At 40.4% G+C, this 26,379-nt stretch overlaps 1 protein-coding gene across 2 annotated transcripts in view; it reads left to right on the top strand.

Moving 5' to 3' along the window:
- Gda (guanine deaminase) overlaps positions 1-26,379 on the top strand; it is an 83,403-nt gene that overhangs the window by 37,818 nt on the left and 19,206 nt on the right. For both annotated transcript variants that reach the window (XM_034512002.2, XM_034511994.2), the window contains exons 3-9: positions 6,933-7,104; positions 10,083-10,170; positions 12,272-12,377; positions 17,261-17,288; positions 19,637-19,744; positions 22,110-22,217; positions 24,239-24,336. In XM_034512002.2, the coding sequence (XP_034367893.1) occupies positions 6,933-7,104; positions 10,083-10,170; positions 12,272-12,377; positions 17,261-17,288; positions 19,637-19,744; positions 22,110-22,217; positions 24,239-24,336 (708 nt within the window). The remainder of the gene's footprint in view (positions 1-6,932; positions 7,105-10,082; positions 10,171-12,271; positions 12,378-17,260; positions 17,289-19,636; positions 19,745-22,109; positions 22,218-24,238; positions 24,337-26,379) is intronic.

The raw sequence follows: 26,379 nt of genomic DNA, 5'->3' as shown, positions 1-26,379 counted from the left end.
ATAGTTCCTTTATTTCTTTAGCAAACATCTGTTGATTATTCTGTGTGCAATGTTAGAATATTAACAAGTCTTTAGCTCTATATAAGATGGGGAAGGGGAGGGACAAAAACAGGGAAAGTATTATAGAACAGAGTTTGAGAAACTACTCCAGTGACATGATTAGGGAGGACCTGTGTTCAAAGTGCACTTGAGTTGGAATTTTTATGGTCTTTACTATCTCCAGAAAATGTGCTTCCAGTGGAGGGCTCACTGTCTCCATAGCCTGGCTGATTTGTTTTATACAAATGAGAGTACTTGTCTCAAGCTGGTGGATTTTACTTAGTTTCAGAAGGCTGTGTTTTAAATCCAATAAAAGTGACGCCATCATTTTTATTCTGAAAATTCACTTAAAACTTGGAAAGTAACTTTAGGATAATGGAGTTGGAAGTTCACTAAACTAGTGATGGTATTCAAACAGAATGTGTGGCACAGGCCTAGGCCCTCAATCAACTGTTCTTTTTGTACAGCTTGTGTCAGTGTTTGCCATTTGTATAGGACATAGTGGACAGACGGGGAATGCCATCACATGCCTGTAACCCCAGCACTAGCAGACTGGGGCAGAACTGCAAATTCAAGGCTAGTCTGGGTTACATATTGAGACCTCACCTTAAAAAGGAAATGAGAAGTGGGGTGGGGTGGGGTGGGGTGGGGCATGGAACTGTGGATGAAGATTAGTGATAGTACACATACTTGTTATGTACGAAGTCCTCGGGTTTACAAAAGTAAAGTTAAATAAAAATAAAGAAATATAAAGGATGGGTAGGTGTTCTGATTACTGTATATAGGGTTCTGAATATTGTTCTTTATTTTCTCATTTTTTTAAAAGGCTAGGCCACCACTTCAGGTTTAAAGCATGAAGTTGATATTCTAAGAGAGTTATGCTGACTATATATCGTGGGGGGTAAGCTGAGATGTGGAGGGAAGGGAGCTACTTCACCTCCTTCTAGGGAAGCCAGTGGACCTCCTCTTGGGTCTGCCCCAGGTTGGCTCTTGATAGTTACCATTCAGCTCCAAAGCATATGGTGAATTGACTTCTAACCTGGGCTAGAACAGCATTGACACGTTACAAGTCTGTAACCATCCCTGAACTGCATCTCCTCTCTATAAAATGAGGTAGTGCACTTAAGGACTTTGTTCCACATACATCTCTCACATCCCACATGCTTGCATCTTTATCTCAGCAAACCACATACGCACCCTGAGTGTGTGTATTTGGGTGGAGCCACATCCCAGCACTTCTTGTATTTGGTAAAAGCCACACTAACTCCTTCCTAGCCCATCTTCTGTTCTTGAATATTGCACCCTCAAACATCTCCTTTGTTCTTGAATCCTGATGATCACACACAGGTTTCCCTTGCATAAATAAATAAACAAATAAATAAATAAAGTCACGAAGTCTCATGTACTCTTTCCGTCTTGACTTTTGCTATGAAATAGGCCCGCCCAATTCTTTCTCCATCACCCACATGGGGAGTGCCTTACTCCTCAGCACCTTGGACAGAACTAAAGTAACCTGAGCCTCAGGGAGCAAATCCTTTTGAAGTTCAAAGCCAAGCCAAGGGGTCACTGCATTAGGGGTTCTATAGTCTCTCTGAGGCTTCAGATCCCTTGCCTTCAGATTCTTGTCACTGGCCACTCCCTTACTTCTTTTGTCTCTCTCTAATACCTCCTGGGTCCCCTCTGTTTTCTTGATGACAGTTCTGCCAAGTTCAGTGCCTTCTTCTCTTCCTCTGTCCTTAAGTGGATGGTGCTGCTCAGGAGTTAGCTTTGTTGATTTCTACAGAAGTTTCTGCCATTTGAAGCTTAAAGAGAAGCTTCTCAGCCCTGAGTCCTGTCTTTAACTATTGTGAGACAGTGCATCCCACACCATCAGTAACTTTTTGGACACCTAGAGGTCACAAACTAAAGACTAGATGTGGTTTGAGTGTGTCCTTCAAAGGTTCATATGCTGGAAGTTGGACCCAGTGTACAGTACAGATATTGAGAAGCAGTGGGACTTTTGAGAGGAGGGGGACCTGGTTGGACATTATTTGTGATTATCACACAAAGTGAGGTGGTTCTTGTAAGAGTGGGCCGAATTAGGCTGAATTAAAGTGACTCTGTCCCATACAGTTGGCTGATTCTGTATGCAGCTGGTTATTTTTATAATTGTCTATGTGGTGTAATACAAGAAGGTGTGCCTTTGCCTAGATCTTGCATATACATTTTTAGAAGTGTGAGCTAAATAAGCCAGTTTTTAAAGTAAAGTATCCATCCTTAGGTAGTTTGTTGCAGAAATACGCAACAATACTTTGACACTTGGCTTAGGCTAACATCATGTGACCCAGCACACCTGACCCTGAACTTAGGTTCTTTGTACTTTGTGTGTTCACCCTTATATGCTCAAAACTTTATTTCTCTGACTCATCATGTTTGCCACAAGGGACTGATAGAATATTAAATTCTTCCCCTTGTATTAGTCATTTGCTTTTCCATTCCCATTACTGTGATCTGTATTCAGAAACTTGGTGCATGGATAGTTTCAAGAGTCTCCTATATCATGTGTTTTTACCATGTGTGGATTTATATAGGGATGTGTGCATGTGCACATGCATGCACATGTGGAGAAGGCTGAGTTTGACACCGAATATCTTCTTCAACCATTTTCCACCAGATTTTTTTTTTTTTTTTTGAAATCCAGAGCTTATCGATTCAGCTAATCTACTCAGCTAGCTTCCCTCCCCTGTGCTGGGATTAAAAGTGAGCTATCATGTCCTCCTGGTATTTACATGGCGATTAGAAATTTGAACTCTGGTTCTTATGCTTGCCCAGGAAACACTTTATCCACTGAGCTATCTCTCAGGCCCTTCAACATTATGTTTGGGAGTGATTCATATTGTAAGAAAACTTGCTTTTTATTTTCCTGAAGAGTATTCCACTGGGCCACAGTTTGTTTATCCATATTTTCCCATGACAGTTATTTATATTGTTTTCAACTTGGGGCTACAGTATGAACAGAACTGCTGCAAACATTCTGGTACAGTCTGTTTTATAAATTTATTCTTTATTTCTCTTCAGTAGACACTTAAGACTGAAATTATTCACTAAGATCCTCTGTGTAACAAGATTTTTTTCCCTCTCTCTCTTTCTCTAACACTCACATGCCCCTAATATCTTGAGCTATTATAAAGTCTCTGAAGACAAAAAGATGCCTTATTTCTCTGTAGAGTCCTCACGAGCCTTAACTGAGCTTCCTAAACACGACTGAAGAGCACCCAACTGCATGTGAACTCAAAGCTGTTTCACTTTGTGGCGGTAAAGAGAATAAGAGCCCCAAGACAGAGGTATGCAGAGAGGACAGTGAGTGACACATTTCACACTGTAGGCTCCCTTTCTTAGTCATGAGTTGTCACCGTTCTTTGTCTGTCCCAGAGTATAGTGAACAAGAATGCTGTGCCTACAGGGGAGCTGTCAAAGTCAAAGCTGCTCTCCAAAACTCATAAGCTAAGGATAAGCTTTTTCAAGCTAAGGACATTTCCTGAACTTACATTTATTGTTAGACAAATGAGGATGCTACTTGCCTACTCTAGAACATTCCATTTTCATCAGGAGCAGCATTTACTGATGCTTTCTGCCTTCGCTAGGCAAAGTATCCAGTAACTCATTCCTCTCTCCACAATTTCATGGTCATAACACTTTGCTTATTTTTCATGAGGTGAAAAATGAGATTCAGGGGGACTGGGTCACATGACACATATCTCACTGCTGGTTAGTGGTGTGTCCTCACTCAGATAGTCTGATCTAGCTTGTATATATGCAACTGCTAGAGCAAGCAGCTTACCACAAGTGACATGATGCTTGGAGGATGCTGTGCCCAGCTCCAGTACATGCACACATTCGTTGTTAGCTGTAATAACTGCAGCTGCATGCCACTTCTAGTTCTCTTCTTAAAATAGAGTATTTTAAAGCTACTCATGGCTGCATCCTACATCTGGATGTATGGATACGTTTTATTTGCTGGCTAAGAGACATTTTCTCAACTTAAGTTTCCTTTTTCAGTTTGACTCCTGTTAGACTGTATTTGATAAAAAAAAAATTTAAAAAAGAACAAAAGAAAGAAAGAAGGAAGGAAGGAAAAAGGAGATAGAAGGAAAGGAGAAAGGGAGGGGAAAATAAAGAAAAGAGAAAAGAAAAAAAGAAGAAAGAAGGAAAGAAACATTTTTCTCAAAGAACCAGCTCCTGTTTTTGTTGATTCTTTGTATAGTGCTTTTTGTTTCTACTCGGTTGGTTTCAGCCCTGAGTTTGATTATTTCCTGCCTTCTACTCCGCTTGGCTGCATTTGCTTCTTTTTGTTCTAGAGCTTTTAGGTGTGTTGTTAAGCCACTAGTGTCTCTCCAGTCTCTTTTTGTAGGCTCTCAGAGCTATGAGTTAGCACTGCTCTTAGCACTGCTTTCATTGTGTCCCGTAAGTTTGAGTATGTTGTGCCTTCATTTTCATTAAATTCTAAAAAGTCTTTAATTTCTTTCTTTATTTTTTTCTTAATCAAGATATCATTGAGTAGGGCGTTGTTCAGCATCCATATGTATGTGGGCTTTCTGTTGTTTTTGTTGTTATTGAAGACTAGCCTTAGTCTGTGGTGATCTGAAAGGATGCATGGGATTATTTCAATCTACTTGTATCAGTTGAGGATGGTTTTGTGACCGATTATATGGTCAATTTTGGAGAAGGTACCATGAGATGCTAAGAAGAAGGTATTTTCGTTTGTTTTAGGATGAAATGTTCTATAGATACCTGTTAAAACCATTTGGTCCATCACTTCTGTTAGTTTTAACGTGTCTGTGTTTAGTTTGTGTTTCCATGATCTGTCCATTGATGAGAGTGGAGCATTGAAGTCTCCCATTATAATTGTGTGAGGTGCAATGTGTGCTTTGAGCTTTAGTAAAATTTGTCTTATGAATGTAGGTGCTCTTGCATTTGGAACATAGGTGTTCAGAATTGAGAATTCTTCCTGGTAGATTTTTCCTTTGATGAGTATGAAGTGTCCTTTCTTATCTTTTTTGATAACTTTTGGTGGAAAGTCGATTTTATTCGGTATTAGAATGGCTAGTCCAGCTTGTTTCTTGGGACCATTTGCTTGGAAAATTGTTTTCCAGCCCTTTACTCTGTGGTAGTAAGGTACATTTCCTGTATGCAGCAAAATTCTGGGTCCTGTTTATGTATACAGTCTGTTATTCTATGCCTTTTTATTGAAGGAATTGAGTCCATTGATGTTAAGAGATATTAAGGAATTGTGATTGTTGCTTCCTGTTATTTTTGTTATTAGAGGTGGAATTATGTTTGTGTGGCTATTTTCTTTTAGGTTTGTTGAAAGAAGATTACTTTCTTTTTTTTTTTTTCTAGGGTGTAATTTCCCTCCTTGTGTTGGAGTTTTCCATCTTTGTGAGGCTGAGTTTGTGGAAAGATATTGTGTAAATTTGGCTTTGTCATGGAATATCTTGGTTTCTCCATCTATGGTAATTGAGAGTTTTGCTGGGTATAGTATCCTGGGCTGGCATTTGTGTTCTTTTAGGATCTGTATAACATCTGCCCAGGATCTTCTAGCTTTTATAGTCTCTGGTAAGAAGTCTGGTGTAATTCTGATAGGTCTGCCTTTATATGTTACTTGAATATTTTCCCTTACTGCTTTTAATATTTTTTCTTTGTTTTGTGCATTTGGTGTTTTGACTACTATGTGATGGGAGGAATTTCTTCTCTGGTCCAGTCTATTTGGAGTTCTGTAGGCTTCTTGTATGTTTATGGACATCTCATTCTTTAGGTTAGGGAAATTTTCTTCTATAATTTTGTTGAAGATATTTACTGGCTCTTTAAGTTCACTCTCTTCTATACCTATTATCCTTAGGTTTCATCTTTGCATTATGTCCTGGATTTCCTGAATGTTTTAGGTTAGGAGTTTTTTGCATTTTGCATTTTCTTTGATTGTTGTGTCAGTGTTTTCTATGGTATCTTCTGCACCTAAGAGTCTCTCTTCTGTCTCTTGTATTCTGTCAGTGATGCTAGGTTTTCTATCTCCAGGGTTGTCTCCCTTTGTAATTTCTTTATTGTTTCTATTTCCATTTTTATGTCCTAAATGGTTTTGTTCAATTCCTTTACCTGTTTGGTTGTGTTTTCCTGTAGTTCTTTAAGGGATTTTTGTGTTTCCTTTTTAAGGGCTTCTACCTGTTTACCTGTGTTCTGTATTTTTTTTAAGGGAGCTATTTATGTCCTTCTTTATGTCCTCTTTCATCATCGTAAGATGTGACTTTAAGTTAGAGTCTTGCTTTTCTGGTGTGTTGGGGGAATCCAGGGCTTGCTGTGGTAAAAGAACTGGGTTCTGATGATACCAAGTAGCTTTGGTTTCTGTTGCTTATGTTCCTGCCCTTGACTCTTGCCATCTGGATATCTCTGATGTTAGCTGGCCTTGCTGTCTCTGACTGTGGCTTGTCCCTCCTTCAAGCCTATGTGTCAGTAATCCTGGGAGAGCAGTTCTCTCTGGGTTAAATTTGGGTATGGAGAGCTATGGCACAGGGTCAGCTCTGGCGTGCAGACAGAAACCTGAAGGATCCTGTCCCTGACCATTCCTTGGTTCCTGTGTCCTGATGACTCTGGGCTGGTCCCTCTTGGATCAGGAATTTGAGCAGAAGTGGTGGTCTTCCTGTGCTCACAGGTGTGCTGTCACTCCTGGGAGACCAGCTTTCTCCTGACGGAATTTGGGTATGGAGCAATGTGGCACAGGATCAGCTCCACACACACACTCTCTCTTTTGGCAGAACAGTTTACTTAAAAATAAGAAAACTTCCAGTTTTAAAATTGTAAGACAAATGAAACCCCTGTCTAAAGACGCTATTCAATGTTTTCCTTTTCCTCTTACTTCTCAGTGAGTTCTTCATACCAGGCCTTGTTGATGCACACATCCATGCCCCTCAGTATGCCTTTGCTGGAAGCAACGTCGACCTGCCACTTTTGGAGTGGCTGAACAAGTACACATTTCCTACAGAACGAAGGTTCCAGAGCACCGATGTGGCCGAAGAAGTCTACACTAGAGTTGTCGTGAGTACTCCGTGTGCCAGTCCTCTGTGATGCTTGTTCATCTATGCAAACATTCATTTACAGGACCAGACTTCAGGTATCAAACTGAAGACATTAAGGTTGGAAAGGACTGTAACAGTTTTAGCTCTCTTCATAGTCCACTGACCACTCCACTCTCACAGTGACAAGGAGAACATTTGAGTCTTAGGACTCTAGTCTCAGCCTGGTGGATTCTACGCTATTCTCTTACTCTTGTCTTCTGGGCACTTTCTCTCATTGCAGCCATAATCCTGTTCTGAGGACCATATGGAATATCTGTGTGACCTTTAAAAGGCTCTGTGATTCACTGTGCCCATCTGTAAAACTCAGATAATGATAGTACTTATTTCATGGGATCATTATGATAATATACCAGGTTAATATGTGTGGGGTACTTAAAATAGTGCCTAGCACATGGCAAGAACTGAATCTATCCATCTATCTATCTATCTATCTATCTATCTATCTATCTATCTATCTATCTATCATCTATGTATCTAAAATGTTCAAGAAAAAACAAAGTTCAAATTACATTTAGGAAGATAGCACATTGTTTTAGTAGGCTTTTGAGGAGGGAAGACAGGATGGTCCCACATCGCAGAACAGGTGGCAATGGGGTGTAAGCTCCAACAGCATTAGTGGGAACAGTGGAGCCAATTCAGTCCCTGGGCAGTGGCTGCAGCGTGTTCCCAGTGTATGTTGATGGCTTAGAAAATGCCCCACCTTCTCCTCTTTCATAAAAACTTGCTCCAGAATGGGAGCACGTTCAGAGACTAGAAAAACATGTGCTTACTGCACATGGCAGAATGCAAATGCTTTCATCTGGCCTTGCATCTTACAGGGAACACTGTGAACTACATTCTTGGATTCTCATTGGACTTACTGGTAGTTCTATGGTACTGGCCACACACCTTCTGCAGGTACTGGCCTAATTGTGCCAGTATCATTTCAGCCTTAAAGAATAAAAGCAAGCGCTTACATTCATTCCTTTGGCTTGCTTAATTATAATTGTGGGATTTATATTTTAGCCTGCATCCATGTGACACTAGAAAAACTTTTCAGGCTAAAAGCTGGCTATGAATTGGCTAGCACATGGTGCTAATGAATTGTGTTAACCACACTAAATCTTTATCCTCAAAATGTATTTATACCTCTCATTGTTCTAAAAAGGGGTTGAAATTGCTTAAAATTGCATAGTATGAAACAAAAGAAAATGAGTCATCAAATCACAGCAAAGGAAAAAGAGGGGAACAGAGAAATAAAACCCCAAAGTCAATGCACAGCCTTGGTAGCATCTGTTACAGATTTAGCTCTATGTTTCTAGCACATGATGGAGACAGGGAAATCAGAGATGAAATTTACTGTGTGTGTGATTTTGAGAACTACATTTTGGTGGTGGTGGGGAATAAAAGCATAAGTGTTCTTTGTACTGAAATTAAAAAATAATTCTAACATTGCTTAATGTGGGTGGATAGTATGGTGTCAAAATACATTTGTAAAGATGATTGTGGAGAGGAGGAGGAGGAGGAAGGAGAGGAGGAGGAGAAAAAGAGGATGAGGAGGAGGAAGAAGAAGAGGAGGAAGAGGAGGAAAAAGAGGAAGAAGAGGAGGAGCAGGAGAAGAAATAAAGGGAAAACTCCATTATATCAGATCTTTATACGTGAGATGGAGCGTCAAGGAGTACACGTCCTCCAGGCAATATCCATACATATTTCTCTGTGTAGGTATTTAAATTCAGTGAGTTCTAAACGGATCTATTCCTGACAAGTATTTATTTGCCAGATATGTCCTTTGGTTCTGGTTATAAGCAAGCCTACACACGCTAACAGAGATTCGGGTCCAGTTGATCTCTGCTTAAGAGAGTTGGCACTCCTCCTTCCCTTCCCTTCCCCCCCACTCCTTCCCTTCTTGGGTTCTCACTGTCTTGTCACATGACTGCACTTTGCATAGATTTCTGAGTTTTCTAGTGTTTAAAGTTCATTCTAGTCCAATTTGAAACTGCAGTTTCTCATCCAGTTGAAGCTTCATGAGAACCAAGGCTGGAGGGCTTACCTTGAACCCACGTCAGCACTGACTGACTGATTAACCTTATTACAGGATGAACTTTGGAGGGAGCAAGCACTGGCCTCAGTATCACTGGGACTCATTTTCTCCAGGAAGGAATTCTTCAGCCTCTTCAGGAGTGGTGGGAGTGACATACACAGTGTTCTGGGAAAAGTGACTTGGGACTCTGGCTAGATCTCCACTTAAATCCTTTCTTCATCTTGTCATTGAGGATTTGTGCCCTCTCCACACATAGCAGTTTAGAAGGAAAATGACTTCCTACACAGAGCAGGTTAGGAATGGTTGGGGAGCTTCTACAGGGAGGACCTGACTACGCAGACACCAGCCAGTGTCCTGCTAGCTCCCCAAGTGCCCACCCTCTTCCGAAAGTTTCCAGCTTCTTCTCAGTGTTTTTCTCTGCTGTTGTCTCATCTTATGTTTTTCTTGGGAGTTAATCTATGTCGACCTCACTTATTATGGTACAAGTGAAAATTCGCTAAGGAAAAAGAGACATAATGATAATTGTTCAGCCAAGTTGAAGCAGACATCTAGCTGAATAATTTTACTTTGTCATACACAGGGAAAAAAAAGTCCCATTTGTACACTCACAGATTAATAAAATCTGAATAGCCTCAAACTATCCCAAGGAGCAAGGAGTTAACTAGCATTTCATTTTATGACCTCTGAAACACCCAACCGTGTGCATCTAGGAAATCAGAAGCACCAACTTCTCCTTAAGCTCACACTTTTAGAGTATAAATACTTTTGCCATTTACTTAGTCTCTTCCACATCAAGATGGCATACCTTTAAATAAACACATCTTAAAATTAAAAACCAGACTTCTATTTTCATCCATATGTGCCATGTGACTTTTCTGAGCACATGCGATTCAGGATTTTTTGTGGCTTATTTTTAGAGGAGAACACTAAAGAACGGCACCACCACGGCTTGCTACTTTGGAACAATTCACACTGACTCATCCCTGCTCCTTGCGGAAATTACAGGTGAGCAGCTGAAAGCAAGATTTAGGGGCATGTCAAGCAAAGACAACCAGAGCGTGCCTGCTAATAGTTTATACTCAGTGGGAACATGTGCCTTTAGATCTAGAATTTGAACATTTGCACTTTGTGAGTGACTGTGAATATCCTAGAGCCTTAAGTGTATTTTTTATTGTTTAAATGACTTAATTGTTTCTCTATGGATTCTGAAGCCAAAATAATATTTATAGATCAGAATTTTTAATATTGATTCAGAGATTCTTTAGAGCACCGTTATCAGTGGAGATGTGGCAACAGTTTGTTACATTGTAATCAATGGATAGGTCTTGGCAGTTAGCTAGATTCAGGGCATTGTGCTAGATGCTAGGTATGCAGTGAACTAGAAGACAATCATTGTCCTAAAAGAACCAGAAAGAACACTTAAACACATTGATTAATAATTTTAGTAACACCTGTTATAGGTACCAGACATTGTACAAAATACTCAGCCTTAAATGGCTGTCTGACATCTATTGATACCCTCATAGCACAGATAGATTAACTAAAGGACAAAGGTGTTCAGATGTCCACATAGCTGGGAAGCAGAACTGAGCCTAGATTTAGGTTGATTCCACACATACCCACATCAGTGCTTGGCATACAGCAGGCACTTGGTAAGCAATGTTGGCTGATATATTAACCACGCTATTGGGTTTCAAGGTAGCTCATACTAAAGGTCAGTTGCTGACACTGAAAACAATTATGAAAGTTCTCAGAAGAGTCAAAAACAGCCCATCTGGGAAGACTCCATGGAAGTAGCCTTTAACTGAATGGAAGACAAAACCGGGAAGGACCGAAGTGAGGAAATGCAGTGGACAGAAGAGCGGAGGCAGGGATACTGATGGTGGAAACAGAAAATAGTGTTGCTTCAAAGGAAGGGGAAGATTCGTTGTGTAATGAGGAGGGTGAGAAAGTTCAGACCACAGAGAGGCTTGACTATGCACCAGAGACTCAACAGAGTGTTTCAGGCTCGTGAGTGATATAATGAGAATGATGTTAAGGAAGTCATCTGATGATGACTATATATTAAAATAACTCCTAGGGAAAGAGTGGCAGAAAGCCTTTTGAAAGACTTGTGACAGCAAGGAGACATTGTAAACCAACCCCACCTGTGTAGCTCAACAGAAATAAGAGTTCCTCCAGCACATCTGATGAAGGTCCTTCATTGACAGCAGCTTTAGGCAGTCAGTCAATGATTACAATATCTATGTTGCTACGGTTAGGGAGAACTATGGCAGAGCGTCTGAGTACCGTGTACCTCATGCATCTTTCTTTGTGTATTTCATCCTGCACAGCAGCAGAGAACTCTGGGACACCAGAGTCTAGAGCTCAGATAAGCATGACTTGGATATGTGTGGAATCATCAACCTAAATCTAGGCTCAGTTCTGCTTCCCGTCTATGTGGACCTGTGAACATCTTTGTGCCTTAGTTAATCTGTCTGTGCTATGAGGGTATCAATAGATGTCAGACAGCCATTTAGGGCTAAGTATTTTGTACAATGTCTGGTGCCTATAATAGAATCACAAGTGTTGCTACCATGTTGGAGTAATCACAGAACGGAGGAATCAAATCCAAGACAGTTACCCAGGATCCATGTTCTTAATATTTTATATGCTGTGTTTAACTAGAAAAGGGACCAGTATGCACGGAGAGGACCTGGATCCAGTGATGGCAGGCGAGTAGCAGGTAGACAAACAAAGGGGGAGGAAAGGAGAAAAGTTGGTATATCGAGGAATATTAATGCATTTTCTAGGACTGAAGTTATTCCCTTTTGAACCATAAAAAATGAGTGTCATGCTATTTCTTACATTGGTAGAAACATAAACAAACTGTTTAATCAAAAGGGAAAGGTAAATAAGAAGTGTAAAACACCAGATTATTTTCTGGTAGGCTGGGAATGGGCTGGGGGCTGGGTGGAAGACTGTTTACTATTCATTGAATTTAGTGGCTTTGTTATTGTCACAGAGTGAAGACAGCTAATTCTTAACATTCTCACTTTGTAGAATGATTTAAATTAAAAAAAATTAAGGAACACATCTTTAGATTCTTTCTCTGTTTGCTTCACAGATAAATTTGGGCAGCGAGCGTTTGTGGGCAAAGTATGCATGGATTTGAATGACACTGTTCCAGAATACAAGGAGACCACCGAGGAGTCAGTCAAGGAGACAGAGAGGTAGTATGCCTGGGATATGGGGGTAGGGTGGGGTTGATCTATATTTTGGATGCGTTATCTGCTACTCTGATTGAGTCTGAAATGGAGATAGGATAGTAGACACCATTATGAACCAGCTGAGATCTGAGCACAGTGACAATTTTCAGATTGTTGCAGTATCTAGTTGTTCCACAATGCTCAAATACATGATAGTGGTCAGTGGGCCACTCACATACCATTCTTGACCCTCATAAAAAGCCCCATGAGGTGTCTGGGTTTGTTTTATTGTTTGTTATTGTATTTTGTTTTAATGAAAAGAAAAAAGAGCCTGACATAGCCTGGGTAACTTGTTCATAGCCATTGGTATAACCCATTTACATTACTCTGATGTAATGTCTGAGATAATTGTCTTATAAAGAGAAAAGATTTCTTTGAGGTTATTGTTCTAGAGGTTTCAGTATATTGTCTAGTGCCCACATGCCTTTGATGAGGTAGGTGTCAATGAGATACACTGTTCATCTCATGAGCAAGAAAGGACAGCCATACAGAGAAGACTGGCCAGAACCCCAAAATACCTCTCAATGGTACATGCCCCAATAACCTAAAGATGTTTCAGAAGGCCCCACTTCCTAAGATACCTCATTTCTCAATAGCACCAACCTGGGGACCAAACTTTGGCACATGGACCTTTGTTGGGCACTCATCCAAACCGTGTTACTAGTGTAGATTAAAGGGGAGTGCTAGGATTTAGTAGAGTGACCTCTATGACTTTAAATGTAGAGTTTCTTTTAGGATGACATGGATCATACTTAGTGTGGAAAGGAGAGGCCAGGGGCATAGATAAGCATTCATGACACGCTAAAGAACAATGGCGTAAGGGATCACTCACAGAAAACATATGGGAGGTCTTGGAAAATGTTACATGTGTAGGTAAGTGACAGACATTTCAGTAAAAATGTCTCAGTCAGGCACAGAGGTATACGCCTGCAATCCAAGTATGTGGGAGACTGAGAGGGGAGGATCATGAGTTCTAAGGCAGCCTTGGCCCTTCCGTGAGACCCTTTATCGAACCCAGAACAAAGTTTTTTTTAAACACCCCAAAAAGATGTGCTTTCCTGGCACAGAGAAGCACAAGGAGGTACAAAGCAGAGACATTTTCTCTAGTTAAGTCACCCAAAGACACCAGTGTGAGATTTTACCCTGTGTCCTTTCCGTGGGTTGTCAGTGTGTTATAACCACCTAGCACAATCATTATATCCTGTCATAGAAAGAGAAAACTATCTGCAGGAATGCTGGAATGACCACAGCATACACAAGTACTGAACTAGAATCTCTCTAGGACGGTTATATGAGGAGGTAGAAGCACACGGCAGGAAGGCTGGATTCCTATGTACCCTTATCCCACACCTGTGGGCGCATGAGAAGTAGAGCCATGACAATAAAAGGTCTAGACACATTCAACTGTGGCATACAGTTATGAGAGACACTGAGTGGTAGAGACGGAAGTGCCTGTTCTAGGGCTTCTTGGCATAGAGTGAGTTCATCAGAGGATGTGAACAACCTGTTTGGGGGAAATTTGTACCTTTGAGGATAGAGCACCATATGTAGATAGAAGTGTCAAACCATGGTGTGAGCTAATGACAGCATAGTATGTCCACATCATAATATGTCCACATGAAGACTCTAATGTGGCTGGTTGTCAAGTCACTTCTTATAGATGCAACATACAAAGGAGGTGCCCTAGATATACCAGTGTCCATTCCAGGATGGGACTCCAAGCAATCTGCTTGCAAGAAGGTAGGTATACTCCACACTATACTACAAGTTCAGCATGGCAAGGCTGTCTATAACTCACAGATAGACAACAGGGAGAGTAGACGCCTACTCTAGTTTGCCTCTTTGTAGTAGGCTAGTTTGCAAGGCTCAGTAGAGCCCGCCCAGGATGAGTGGAGAGTGGAGACGCAGCTATACATACCCCACATTGCACTACAGTGGGGGAACCCTGAAATACACTCTAGCTGAGGTTTTCCAGATGGGCACTTGGCTCACTGCATTAAAAAAAAAAAAAAAAAAAATTACAGGATGGGGCTAGAGAGATGGCTCAGCAGTACCTGACTTGGCCTTGGTTTTCAGGACACACATGGCTTCTCACACATTGGTAACTTCAGTTCCAGGGGTTTCAATGTCCTCCTCTGCTTTCTTTAGGTACTACATGCAGATGTACACGCACATATGCAGACAAATACACCCATGAAATAAAACTAACCAAACAAAAGGAAAAAAAAACACAAGGCATCCTGTTCTGGGAGGAACCAGGACAAGCCTGGCTGATGAGTCTGGTTCCTCCAATTTCCAGATGTCAGATTTGCAGCCATTTTCAGTTAATCCTGGGAATTCAAGAAAGAGGCAGAGGACGATGTGACCAAGGCTGTCAGAGGTCTTGTCACACATCTGACACGTCTACCAAATGGTGTGTGGATGCGGGAAATATATGTGTCCAATAAAATTGATCAGCTATGAGAAGAGCAAAGTGGTTACAACATGATGAACGTTAAAATTATTATTCTAAGAAAAGCATAGCACAAAAGGGCAGACGTTATAAACTTTTGTCTATAGTGAATATAGAGAAAATGCAGGTCCTTGCATGAGACATAAAGTGAGAGAGGTTTGCTGTTGCCAGGAAAGAACTGTCTGTCTCCTGCCTATACCCCCAGGGGCTCTCACTCTGAAGATGAATTCAAAGACTGTATTATTATGATAACTCCACAACCCAGTAAATTTACTACATTTATTGAATAGAGCCCATAAAATGGGTGAACTTTATGATATGTAAATTATACTTCACCAAAAATGATTTTCAAAAATGGAAATATGTTCCAATGCAGAATCTCTTTAAGAGTCGAGTGGGAAAGGTTAGAATTTTAAGTGCATAATTTGGAAGGGTTGCTTTTAAAATCACAAGAAAGTGGTTCTTGATAAGGACATTGTGAGACTAGAGTGAAGCGTTTTCCACATTCCCACACTGTGAGTCTTGGATACTACAGTGTTTCTCTCATCTCCTCCTACTTTTGCCCCACACACAACTGAAGCAATTTCTTTAAAGCCCAAGAATCTCGAGATGTAGTGGTATATTCTAGAGTCTTCTTAAGATGTAGCATTTAAGTTGAAAAACAAATTATGTCCTTCTTCCAGTATGCCAAGGTCACTAAGTGGATTTAGGCCACTTTTGGTGTGATTCTTTTGAAAACGTACCTTTGTTTATGTTTGTGCATATATTGTGTGAATTTGCATGTATGCACACCCATGGAGGCCAGAGGAGGATGTTGGGTGTCCTGTGCTGCCACTGTCTGCCTTACTCCCCTGAGATAGGATCTCTCACTGAACTGAAAGGTTTTAGTTCTGAGCATCCACCTGTCTCTGACCCCCAGCACTGGGGTTTGAGGCATGCATAGCTTGCCCAGCTCCATTTTTTTGTTTTTGTTTTTGTTTTTACATTGGTGCTGGAGGTTCAAATTCAGGTCTTCATGCTTGCCTAGCAAGGGCTCCTACCCACAACACCATCACCTCAGCTCCATAAATGATCATTTATTTTTAAAATAGCTTTTTAAAAAGTTTCCTGTATTAGGCCGGGATTCCTCCAGAAGACCAGATTTGTTAAGTATGGTGCCCTGCTCATTAAATTACAAAAAAAAAAAAAAGTTGCATGAAGTAATAGCTTTTATCATGACATTTCTATAGGTGCATATGAAATACTCAGATCATATCCACAACCTCCTCAATTGCTTTTGATTGTAGGTTATAGTATTTCCTGAGTTTCCATCATGTCCTATTTCATATAACACTGGTGAAATTATTGACCATTGAAGTACTTTTCTCACATGATCTTTGATAGCTTTTCCACAGTATCTCGAAAAAGGAATGTGACTGTATTGTATTCCACATCCAGAGAGACACAGAAGTTTCTTTAGGTTCATACTTTCAGGGTATAAGTTTAAATCTCAGTTTTGCTTCTATTGTCTGGGTTTCTCTCACTTCCAGCATGTTCCCTCTGGAGTGCTGAGTTGAGAGACATGATCGCTGGAAGAGGGCAGCATCTCTGCTTTCAATGCTGGTCGTATGCTCAGCTTCTGCACAATGCACTGCTGTGCTCACTGTACCTTAATCCATAATTTGTTTTCACTGAGAGCAAAGATGGAGCCAAGGGCTTTGTTCACACCTGGCAAGCGTCTATCACAGAGCTACATCCCTAGGCTCTCAATTCACATTTTAGTCCGAAAGCATAGCAGAGGGAAGTAACTAGTAACTGACAATCTTTTCTGGCCAGGGCAGAAATAATTATTTATCAGGACAGTTGTCACTGTTCAAGCAGGCAGAAATCCCCAGGTTCACCACTTGTCCCATCCCCCATTCAATTTACAGACACCTGTGTCATAGACCTTCACCTTCCTCTAATATCTACCTCCTGCCAGACTCTGTCCTTGGAGACTAATGGTGATACCATGTGCATAAGTTGCTTCCACGTAAGGTGGGATTAGAAGTACAGTGTCAGAGCTTCTAAGTGCCTGGGTGTGCCTAAGAGTTCATGCCCTATCATCCATGGAACATGACTCACTGCAACTCTAGCACACAAAATTGGAGCCAAGAGCATAGCCTGGGCCCTGCATGGTGGAGCTGTTAGCACAACCCGGGCCCTGTGTGGATGCTCAGAATGACCCACAGGATGTCACAGGACAATATTCCCTGTGACTTTCCTCTCCCCCCCCCCTTTTTTTCGCTATCAAAGAAAAGCTGAATAATTATTTCTTGTTAATCTCTAGTTAGTGGTTGTGAGCCCCCATACTGTTCGAAACATTTATTTGAAAATAATTTACATTTCTAACTTTGCATTTGTTGCTTCATTTCAGATTTGTGTCAGAAATGCTCAAAAAGAACGTAAGTAAATTTGTTCAGTTTTCACCTGGGGTGCAGCTCTGTTTGCTGTAGGATTTGCTAAGTTGTTTGGTAGAGTAATCTGTGTACCTGTGGCTTTGCCTATACATAAGAGGTGTTTTCTCAGAACTGTTGATTTTTGACACAGTGTACCCAATGGCTCAGCTTAGACAGGTCAAGTTTTTAAAACCAAAAACTTCTGACAAAGACCGTGAGTTTTGGGGTGTACAGAGTAATGGCTTGTCACACACATGCAGTGTCGGGTGGCGGTCACAGTGAGATCCAGTCACCTGTGTAAGGACAGGACTGCTCAAGGCCTGGCAAATGTGTTCACTTTATGACTGAGAACTCATGCTCTTTGCTCAACATCTCATATGACCCAGAAACCCCATTCTTGGGTATCTATAAAAGGAAACAAAATCATATCTTGGAGAGATATGTGCACCTATGTTTACTGCACCTTTATTTGCCATAGCCAAAATGTGGAAGCAATTTAGGAGCCTATGGATAAATAGATAAAGAAAACTAATTTTATATACATATATGTTTGTATGTACACACACACAAGCATATATATATGTATATACATATACACATATGTGGGGTAGTATACAACTTAAATGTCTCATATATATATATACACATATATATACATATATACATGTGTGTGTAATAATGAGATATCATTCATTTGTAAAAAAAAGATATTGCTATTTGAGACAGCATTGAAGAATTTGGAGTATATTATATTAAATGAAATAAACCCAATTCAGAAGAGAAATACTTCATGGTCTCATTTGCATGTCCAATCTGGAAATATCAAATTCATAGAAGCTTTCTGATTTTTGCTTTCTAGTGAAGGCTCGTAGGACACTATATTTAGAGTTTTTTTGAAGTACAGTTTTGTAGTCAGGAATAATTACCGGATTTCAGTGGATTTGATTATTCACTATTAAAATGTGCTATGAACTTTATGCTTGCTGGACTTGTTTACAGTTTCAGGGATATTGTGTGTACCTACTTTTGGTTCCCATACCCTTTGTCTATTTGTGGCAGAGAACCCAAGTTTAGTCAGGTATGTGAGTGCCATCCCAAGTTCGCTAAGCTCCGAGTTAGTCTAAGGTGTATTGATCAGCTGTCTGTCACAGTGACAGAATGCCTGAGGTTATAAGAAAGGAAAGTTTGTTTTGACTCCTGGTTTCATACAGCTTTAATCTATGATCACTTAGTCTGGTGGCTTTTAGGCATATGGTGAGGCAGAGCATGCTGGGAGAAATTGTAGGCAGAAGGAAGCTGCTCACCTCATGGCTGCTCAGACACCACAGCTTATTTTCCTCCTAGATGGCTCAACCTCACAAAGGTTCTGTCATCTCCCAGTAGTACTCTCAGCCAAGATTCTTCCCCCAACATGAGTTTGGGAGATATTTAAGATATAAACCGTCATTTACGGTGTGGCAATCCAGTCAGTGTCCTCAGGAGTCACCGTCTCAACTCAGCTTTTGCAGATCCACTGCATTTTCCCTTGCTGGTGTAGGGCCCTTTCATTTTGTAACATTGGTCTCTGTAGAGGGAGTGCTTCCTGACCCAAGAAGATACGTGGCATATGGGCATTGGGGTTTGATGGCCCCTTCTCCATTGGTTCTGTCTGCTGCTAGTCTCCAGTGTGGATTGAAAAAATGGTCTATGCTCAGACATGGTCCTGTGGCTCATCATAGGACCATACATAGTCAGCCAGCATCTGCTTTGCCCTGGCATTGCAGGGCCTGTGAAGACAGTGCTATTTCTTGCGGCCAAGCCCAGTGTGAAAACTGGCTTATAGCTCCAGAAGACAGGTTCATAGATTAGTAAGCCTAGACCTTTCCCTTATGGGTCTCTAACTATCACATTCGAAACATAGGGATGCTCAGAATTTCTTCCAATTTAACCCTGGGTGAGTTAGAGATGCTGCTTGTAGACCTGTTACTTCCTCTCTAGGAGTCTTTTATCCTTCCAGCCCCCACTGAGCTATTACCAAGGCGTTTTGAGTGAGGATGCAGCCAGCATACCTCCTCAAGATGTAGGCAGGAAAATAAGCTACCCCCTCACATGAGCTATCCCCACCCCGGGTCTCATTTGAGGTAATAGCGAGAGAATCTCTATTATTAGAGATAGAACTTCCTTCTGTAAACTAGATGCTGAAGACCGTGCTCGTCTCAATGCCGAGTTGTTTTTTGGAACCCAGAACCTCTGTGGACAAGAAGTTGGGGATTTTTATCCGTATTCACTTGTAAAATCACATTGTTTGTGGAATGTACTATGTATGTGTTCATAATCTTCATATTTTCCTCACCCATTTCTTTTACTATTTCCAGTATCCAAGGGTGAAACCCATAGTGACCCCGCGCTTTTCCCTTTCTTGTACGGAGACTCTGATGAGTGAACTTGGCAACATCGCCAAGACCCACGATCTGTACATCCAGGTAGGCAGTTTGTATTTTGGTTTGTGCCTCAGGCTATACCTGCAAGATATCTTGGTACCCTCAGCTCATCTCTAGTAACCTGTAGTTCTTCTACTGAGATCTCCTAGAGTCAAAGAATTTCAGGGCAGGAGGTGACCTGACTGGCTGATGTCACCAGGAGGTACCTTGACTAATGTCAACTAACCCATTTGGTCAGGTTTGCAGGTCCCAAACCTGAAGTTGTTTCATCCTTGATATTTGCTGATCAGTCTTAGTCAGATCAAGACAGCTTTATAAAGAATAGCAAGACCAATGTCAGACTACCCATTCTCAGTAAAACGCATTTAATACATTTCCTTCCTGCTTTTATTTGATGCTTTCCTGGTGTTCCAGAACCTTTATTTGTGGAGGAACCGATTATTATTTGAAAAGTAAAAAGAACTTAATTTCTACCTTATAGAAGTGAGTTAAAATCCTTTTGTTCTGAGATTCTTAATTTAAAACCAGATACAAAAGTGCATCTTCCTTTATCATTAAGTTGTTACAATTTAGCAATAAAATGCTTTTAAAAAATCTCACAGCTGGGTTAAAATTAGGAGTTCCCCTCCCCCACTCACACTTAATTACACACTGCAGTAAGATCTCCCCTCTTTCTGAGCTGACAGTATTACAGGAGAGGAAGGGGAAGCTGGGGTGAAGGCAACATATTGATTTTTTACCTTTTATTTATTTATTTTTTAAATGGATGTTCATAGGACCTATTAATGTGCCTTCCCCATGATTATTGTTTGTGGCTTCTGATATTTGAACTTTGGATTCAGTCTCCAACAATTATTCTCTGGTGATAAAATCCTGAATTTGGATAGTATTTCCACATCAGAAACAGATTTTTTTGTATTCTGGGGGGCAGGAGGAAGAGGGGCGGAGAAGGGGGAGGAAGAGGGAGAAGAAAATGAAAATAATATTTAAAGATGCAGGAAAATTAAATGAAAGGGACATGTAAAAAGTTTATTCTTAGGCTGGAGATGTAGTGCAGCTGACAGCGTGCTTACTCACCTAGCATGCACGTACCCCCGAGGTTGATCCCCACCATTGCATAAACTGGACATGATGGCACAGCACACAGAAGGCAGAGGCAAAACAATTAGAAATACAAGGTCATCCTTGGCTACAAATCAGAGGGAGGGATGATGTACGCTTATTTGTATTATCCAATCAAGTCACTTGGTTGCCCTTCCTCTAGTGCTACATCCATGCATTTCATTAATGGATTGGGATTTACTCTCGACTGTAGATAGAGTTTGATGTAGGTAAATCACCTGTTAGAATCCTTGCTTGTCTTTTCTCTTATTCATCTTGCTATGTCTCTTCTTGGTACAGAAAACAAGGCATGGTACAGTCATCTTGGAGATGATCATTGGCTCACGAACTGTTTCATTGATATACTGTTATTACCCGTTAGTCTGAAATGTTCTTTTTAGAGACTGGGGTGGCTGCTCCAGTAGAAAATACTTTGTGTCCCCTCAGATTTCAGGTGTGGCTCATGAAAGGTATGGCTTCCTCAGACTCACTTGGTTTGTGTGCGGATTCCCATGACCTCCTTCCTGATGAAGGCAGGATCATCCAGATCTGTCACTTTAATTTTTTTTTCCTGAAAAAGTATCATTCAGAAGGTGAAGAGGCAGACTGAGGACAGGCCCTGAGCTGAGTCTTCCTTCTGCCTCCAATGCACTGGGTTCTGTAAAGTTTCACATATGAAATATGACAAACACATCTTCAAGAGATGGAAAATCACTTAACTAGCCCGACACTTTTATTGAGCATTGCAAAGTGGAAGCTTAAAGAAAAGAACTGACTTGCCCAAAGCCTCAGGATTCAGTTCTCTCTGCTCATGTTCTGCTCATCTTTTGATCAGTCTATATAGATTTATTCTCTGATGGCCATTGAACTTTTCTAGTCAGGCTGCTACAAGTAATGCACTGAGTGCCCTTAAAGAGTTCCAGTACCTATGTTTACTCTTGCTATAGACTAGTTTCAAGACTTGGGGGAAAGATTTGCCTTGAGAGATCACACACACACACACACACACACACACACACACACACACACTCACACACACATACACACTCACACACACACACACACACACACCCCACTTAGACAAGTGGAGCCAGGTTTAGGCTATTCAGTTCCTTTGTCATATATATTGTCATAGAGGATGCATATAATCATTTAAAATGAAACCCAAGTTCAGACTTTAATGCTTTCATCCATCGTCACTCACATCAACCAAAGCAGCAAGCAGAAACTAGCAACAGCATGTTGAGATGGGAGATACAACATTAAATATTTTATAGAAAAAAAAACATTATCTCTTTGTTTGCAGAGCCACATAAGTGAAAACCGTGAAGAAATTGAAGCTGTGAAAAGCCTATACCCTGGTTACAAAAATTACACAGATGTCTATGATAAAAACAATCTTCTGACCAACAAGGTAAGTTCAGGATTGTGATATAAGCCATGTAAAGTAGGCCGGGCCCTTTAAGTTTTAATCTCAGGACCAATCATGTTCTGCAGCCCACATTCATTTTCTGAACTAGAGTAAATCCAGTGTGTGTGCATCTCTGAGAATGTGTATATCTACAGATATATGTATGTGCATGGCATATATCATTGGTCTCTGTCCCTACCCCTTTCCCTATCTCTACCTACCTACCAACCTATAGGTGTGCATATGCATATCTATATATGTGTGTGCATGGTATGTATTGATATTTCTGTGTGTATATGTGTGTGTGTGTGTAGTTTGTGAGTGTATGCAGTTAATATGGGTCTGAAATGTCATCCCTGTTATTAAATCTAAGTTTTTTATTGGATGGTAAGAATGACCTTTTGGCCAATGATGCTTTCACAGTTAGCTCATCGTTGTGCTTTCCTTCAAGTCAGCAGATCCATTCTAAGGGTTAATTCTTTAAAGAGTATGAAAGAAATAGGTGGGATGATAACACAAGAAAGATTGAAAATGAATATCCTCAAGGAATTGGTTAAATCATAAAATGTACATGATTAGAATTCCATCTAATGTTCACAAAGAACAAAGCTTGTGTGCTTCTGCAGAAGAATGTTCAATATAGTCGGATGCACATGTGCATATGTGTTGGTGTGTTTGCACATGTGAAAACTGTCCAGAGATATACAGTGAATGGCAAAAGTAGTTTTTTTTTAAAAAACTCTGAGATATAGAAAAATGAGAATGTATTACTTCTATAATTAATTAAAATTAATATGAGTAGCAAGAGATCTCATTAGAGCAATATACCCTTTGGCCTGCCCTTCCATGAACACACTGCCTAGAGAGTTTATTGCAGCAAGTAATTTTTTAGTGACTGCACAAAAGGAGATATGGATGCAAGTGATTTGAAAGGTTAATAATTTGCATAAATTATGATGTAAATTTTACATGGGAAGCTTCATCCTTCTTTACATATATTACCATATGATTAATAAATTAACCTTATATGTTCATGGTAATTTTATTTGCACAGAGGTTCAGAAAGTTTTGTTTTAATAATTTTGCCCATTGAACGATGCCTCCCAAAGGAGAAAGTAATTGGATGTAAGTTTTGCATTAATGTAAAACAAAAGCTTTTAGAGAATTAAATGTTACTTGGAACCTGCAAATCTTGACAAGATGAACGTTTAGAGAAGTCTCAAACATGTGGCGCCTGCTTTCTTAAATAAGTTTTACCTCCATAACTAAAAGCTGTTATATAAGATAGCCCAAATTTTATGTATTAATGGTCCATGTCAAGAACCATTGGTACCTATATTAAAACTAGTAACAGAAGTAAAGAACAATTCTCTCATATTTGGTGACTCATGCTACCAATGCCAGCAACCCCGAGGCTGAGGCATGAAGATTATGAGTGTGAGGGCAACTTGGGCTCTACAGTGAGTTCAAGGCCAGCCTTAACTATATCAGGAGACCCTGTCTCCAAAAGAAAGCATCTACAACAGTTAACCCACGGTTCTTTACAAAATCATATTTACAGCTACCATGTACTTTTAGAAAGTTCTGATTTGAATATAAACAAGTATTAACCTACTGGAAACATATCATATCGATTTAGAAAAGAAAGCAGTCAGAAATTTTTCTACAGTAGAGATGATAAAATCATAATGTATTCAATCTGGCTGAATTTTCCATGCCATGAATGAGCTGGATGACCCTTCCTGTATTGTAAATGAGCAGAAAGAATCAAAAGCAAGACCTAGGGCTAGGATGGAGCTCAAAGATAGAGTACTGGATTTGATCACCAGTTCTGCAATCAATCAATCAATCAATCAATCAATCAATCATTAAAACATACAAATTTGTTGAGGCCTTTGTAATGAATATTTGGATGCTGTCCTTGTACAGGCGATTACTTCTGTGTCTTCTTGCAGTATTTAGTCATGAATATTAGTGCAAGCATTTTTAGCGGTAAACTCCATGCAGGATATTCTTCTCTCTAGACAGTGATGGCGCATGGCTGCTACCTTTCTGAAGAAGAGCTTAACGTCTTCAGTGAACGAGGAGCATCCATTGCACATTGTCCCAACTCTAATCTGTCGTAAGTAGACAAAAATTGCTTGGTAGATTGTTAATATGCAGTGTAGGTTGGCATTTTCTGTTTTCTTGGTTACTCTTTCTTTGGATTTGTTTCTATACTTGGTTTGAGTGAGAAAGAAACCAAGTAGATGGGTGTTCACCTGTTCTAAGGTAAAGAAAAAAGGCTTGTGGAAGAGGGCATTGTTGCAGAGTATACATTTAAAGAGAACCACATCTTTGGAAATCTCTACATTTACACACACACACACACACACACACACACACACACACACACACACACACACACACAGAGGTGCTTTTGTGCAGCTATAGGATGTAGAATCTTCACCACTTAAAACAAATAGCATTTAGGTTTTATGGCTTAGAACAGGCTGAAAGAATGCATGTCCCCAGGAGATGGTCAACTCCAGAGTTTACAAAGGAGTTACAGCTTTGACATGCTACTGAACATGGTGAGATGAAGCTCGTGCGGGAGAACACAGGAAGGACGTTACCTTATTTCAAACCCCAGAGTATGAAAGCTTTATTTGTAACATGTTCTTAACCTTCCTAAAGGTTATAAATTCATGAGTGAGTCAGTTGAAAGTTGTGTCTTGTATTTCCAGCAAAACAAACAAACAGCCCATAGACATAAAAATATTGTGTCTATGTTTAGGAATCTTGTGAACAACATGATTCCAGTCATAGATGCTCAGTTAGAAACTTATAGTTGTGCATATAGTGTATTGGGGGGAGTGTTGATCTTAAAGAGTACTGCTGGGGAGTCTGACACACAGGGAAGAAGTCAATAGCATCAAACCAGTAACCACAGTGGGTTCCTGGAGTCTAATTCTTTTAGAGAACTCAAAGAACTGTCAGCTGTTCATATCAAGAAGTGAAGACTCTGAAGCAGTAACATTCAGCAGCAGCAGAGGGCTGGGACAACTGTGGGTAAACGGAATTTCTCCAGAACTTCTGAGCATCTCCCAACAAGAACAGAACAGCCTCCAGCAGCGGGTAGAGCACCTCAGCACAGAACTAGAGGTGTTAGCAAGTGTAGGGACTTTGTGAATGACACAGGTGTATGTGTCCACAGAAGTGTAGGGAGGGTTCCTAGGGACATGGGGCACTTTTCTAGATTTGAAGGTCTCACAAAAATCTTGAGTTTTCAAACAGGGAGTAAACGCACATGACTCAGCAACCCTAATAACAAGCTAGGGACAAGAATTCAACATCCACTGGATGAACTATAAAGTACTCTCTAAATTAAAGCATTTCAAATAAATGATGATCTTCAAGAGTTTTGGGCTTTCCTTTTGCACATTGGGGCTTTGGAAATTATAATTGGGTACATCCTTGGGCAGAGCCATTTGACCCACTATATCTTCTTGGACTTCTAATGACATAGTTTAGCTTCCTTTGTCTTTTCCTTGATCTAACGGGATGAAGGTGATAAGGTTCAAAATTCAGACCAGGAACCTTCTCTCTCCTAGTTGCTACTATTCTTTGAAGCCGTGTTTGAACTATCAGATCCCAACTTACTGGCTTCCATACTCTTTAGTTGTACTGTCTTTTACTCTGTAAGCACAGGGAGAAGAAAAACATGAGGGAAGATTACCTTTTCTTATCTATCATAAGTCATCATCGGTCTTCTAAAATAAGACTGATTAATGAGAGAAAAGCCTAGCAAACATGCCTACTCAACATTTTATGTGCACAGGACCATTAAGTGAAAACTAACAGAGATAGTGAACTCTCCCCTATTTTTATGCTTCGATGTAATGGAGCGTGACATCTATACCGAAATGTAACAGGACAAAGCGGTTTTGATCTAATGCCAAGTTATCAAGCTGGGATACGGGGGAAGACATTTTCATGTCTTGGTCCTTGTGTCATACTGTTTACCTTCTGTGGATGTGGCAGGAGTTCTTCCAAAATGGAGTCATATGACTTTAAGACAAAGTATGTCTGAGAACCTGACCAGCATTAGACATAAGGATGGAAGATTAGAATGATTTAGTTAGAGATTTTAGTTGTTTTGTGGTTACTGTTGGGGATGAACCTC

Source organism: Arvicanthis niloticus, chromosome 1, assembly GCF_011762505.2.
Source record: "Arvicanthis niloticus isolate mArvNil1 chromosome 1, mArvNil1.pat.X, whole genome shotgun sequence".
Lineage (NCBI taxonomy): Eukaryota > Metazoa > Chordata > Mammalia > Rodentia > Muridae > Arvicanthis > Arvicanthis niloticus.
Note: the sequence above shows the minus strand (reverse complement) of the source record. Positions and strands in the feature narration are given on the sequence as shown.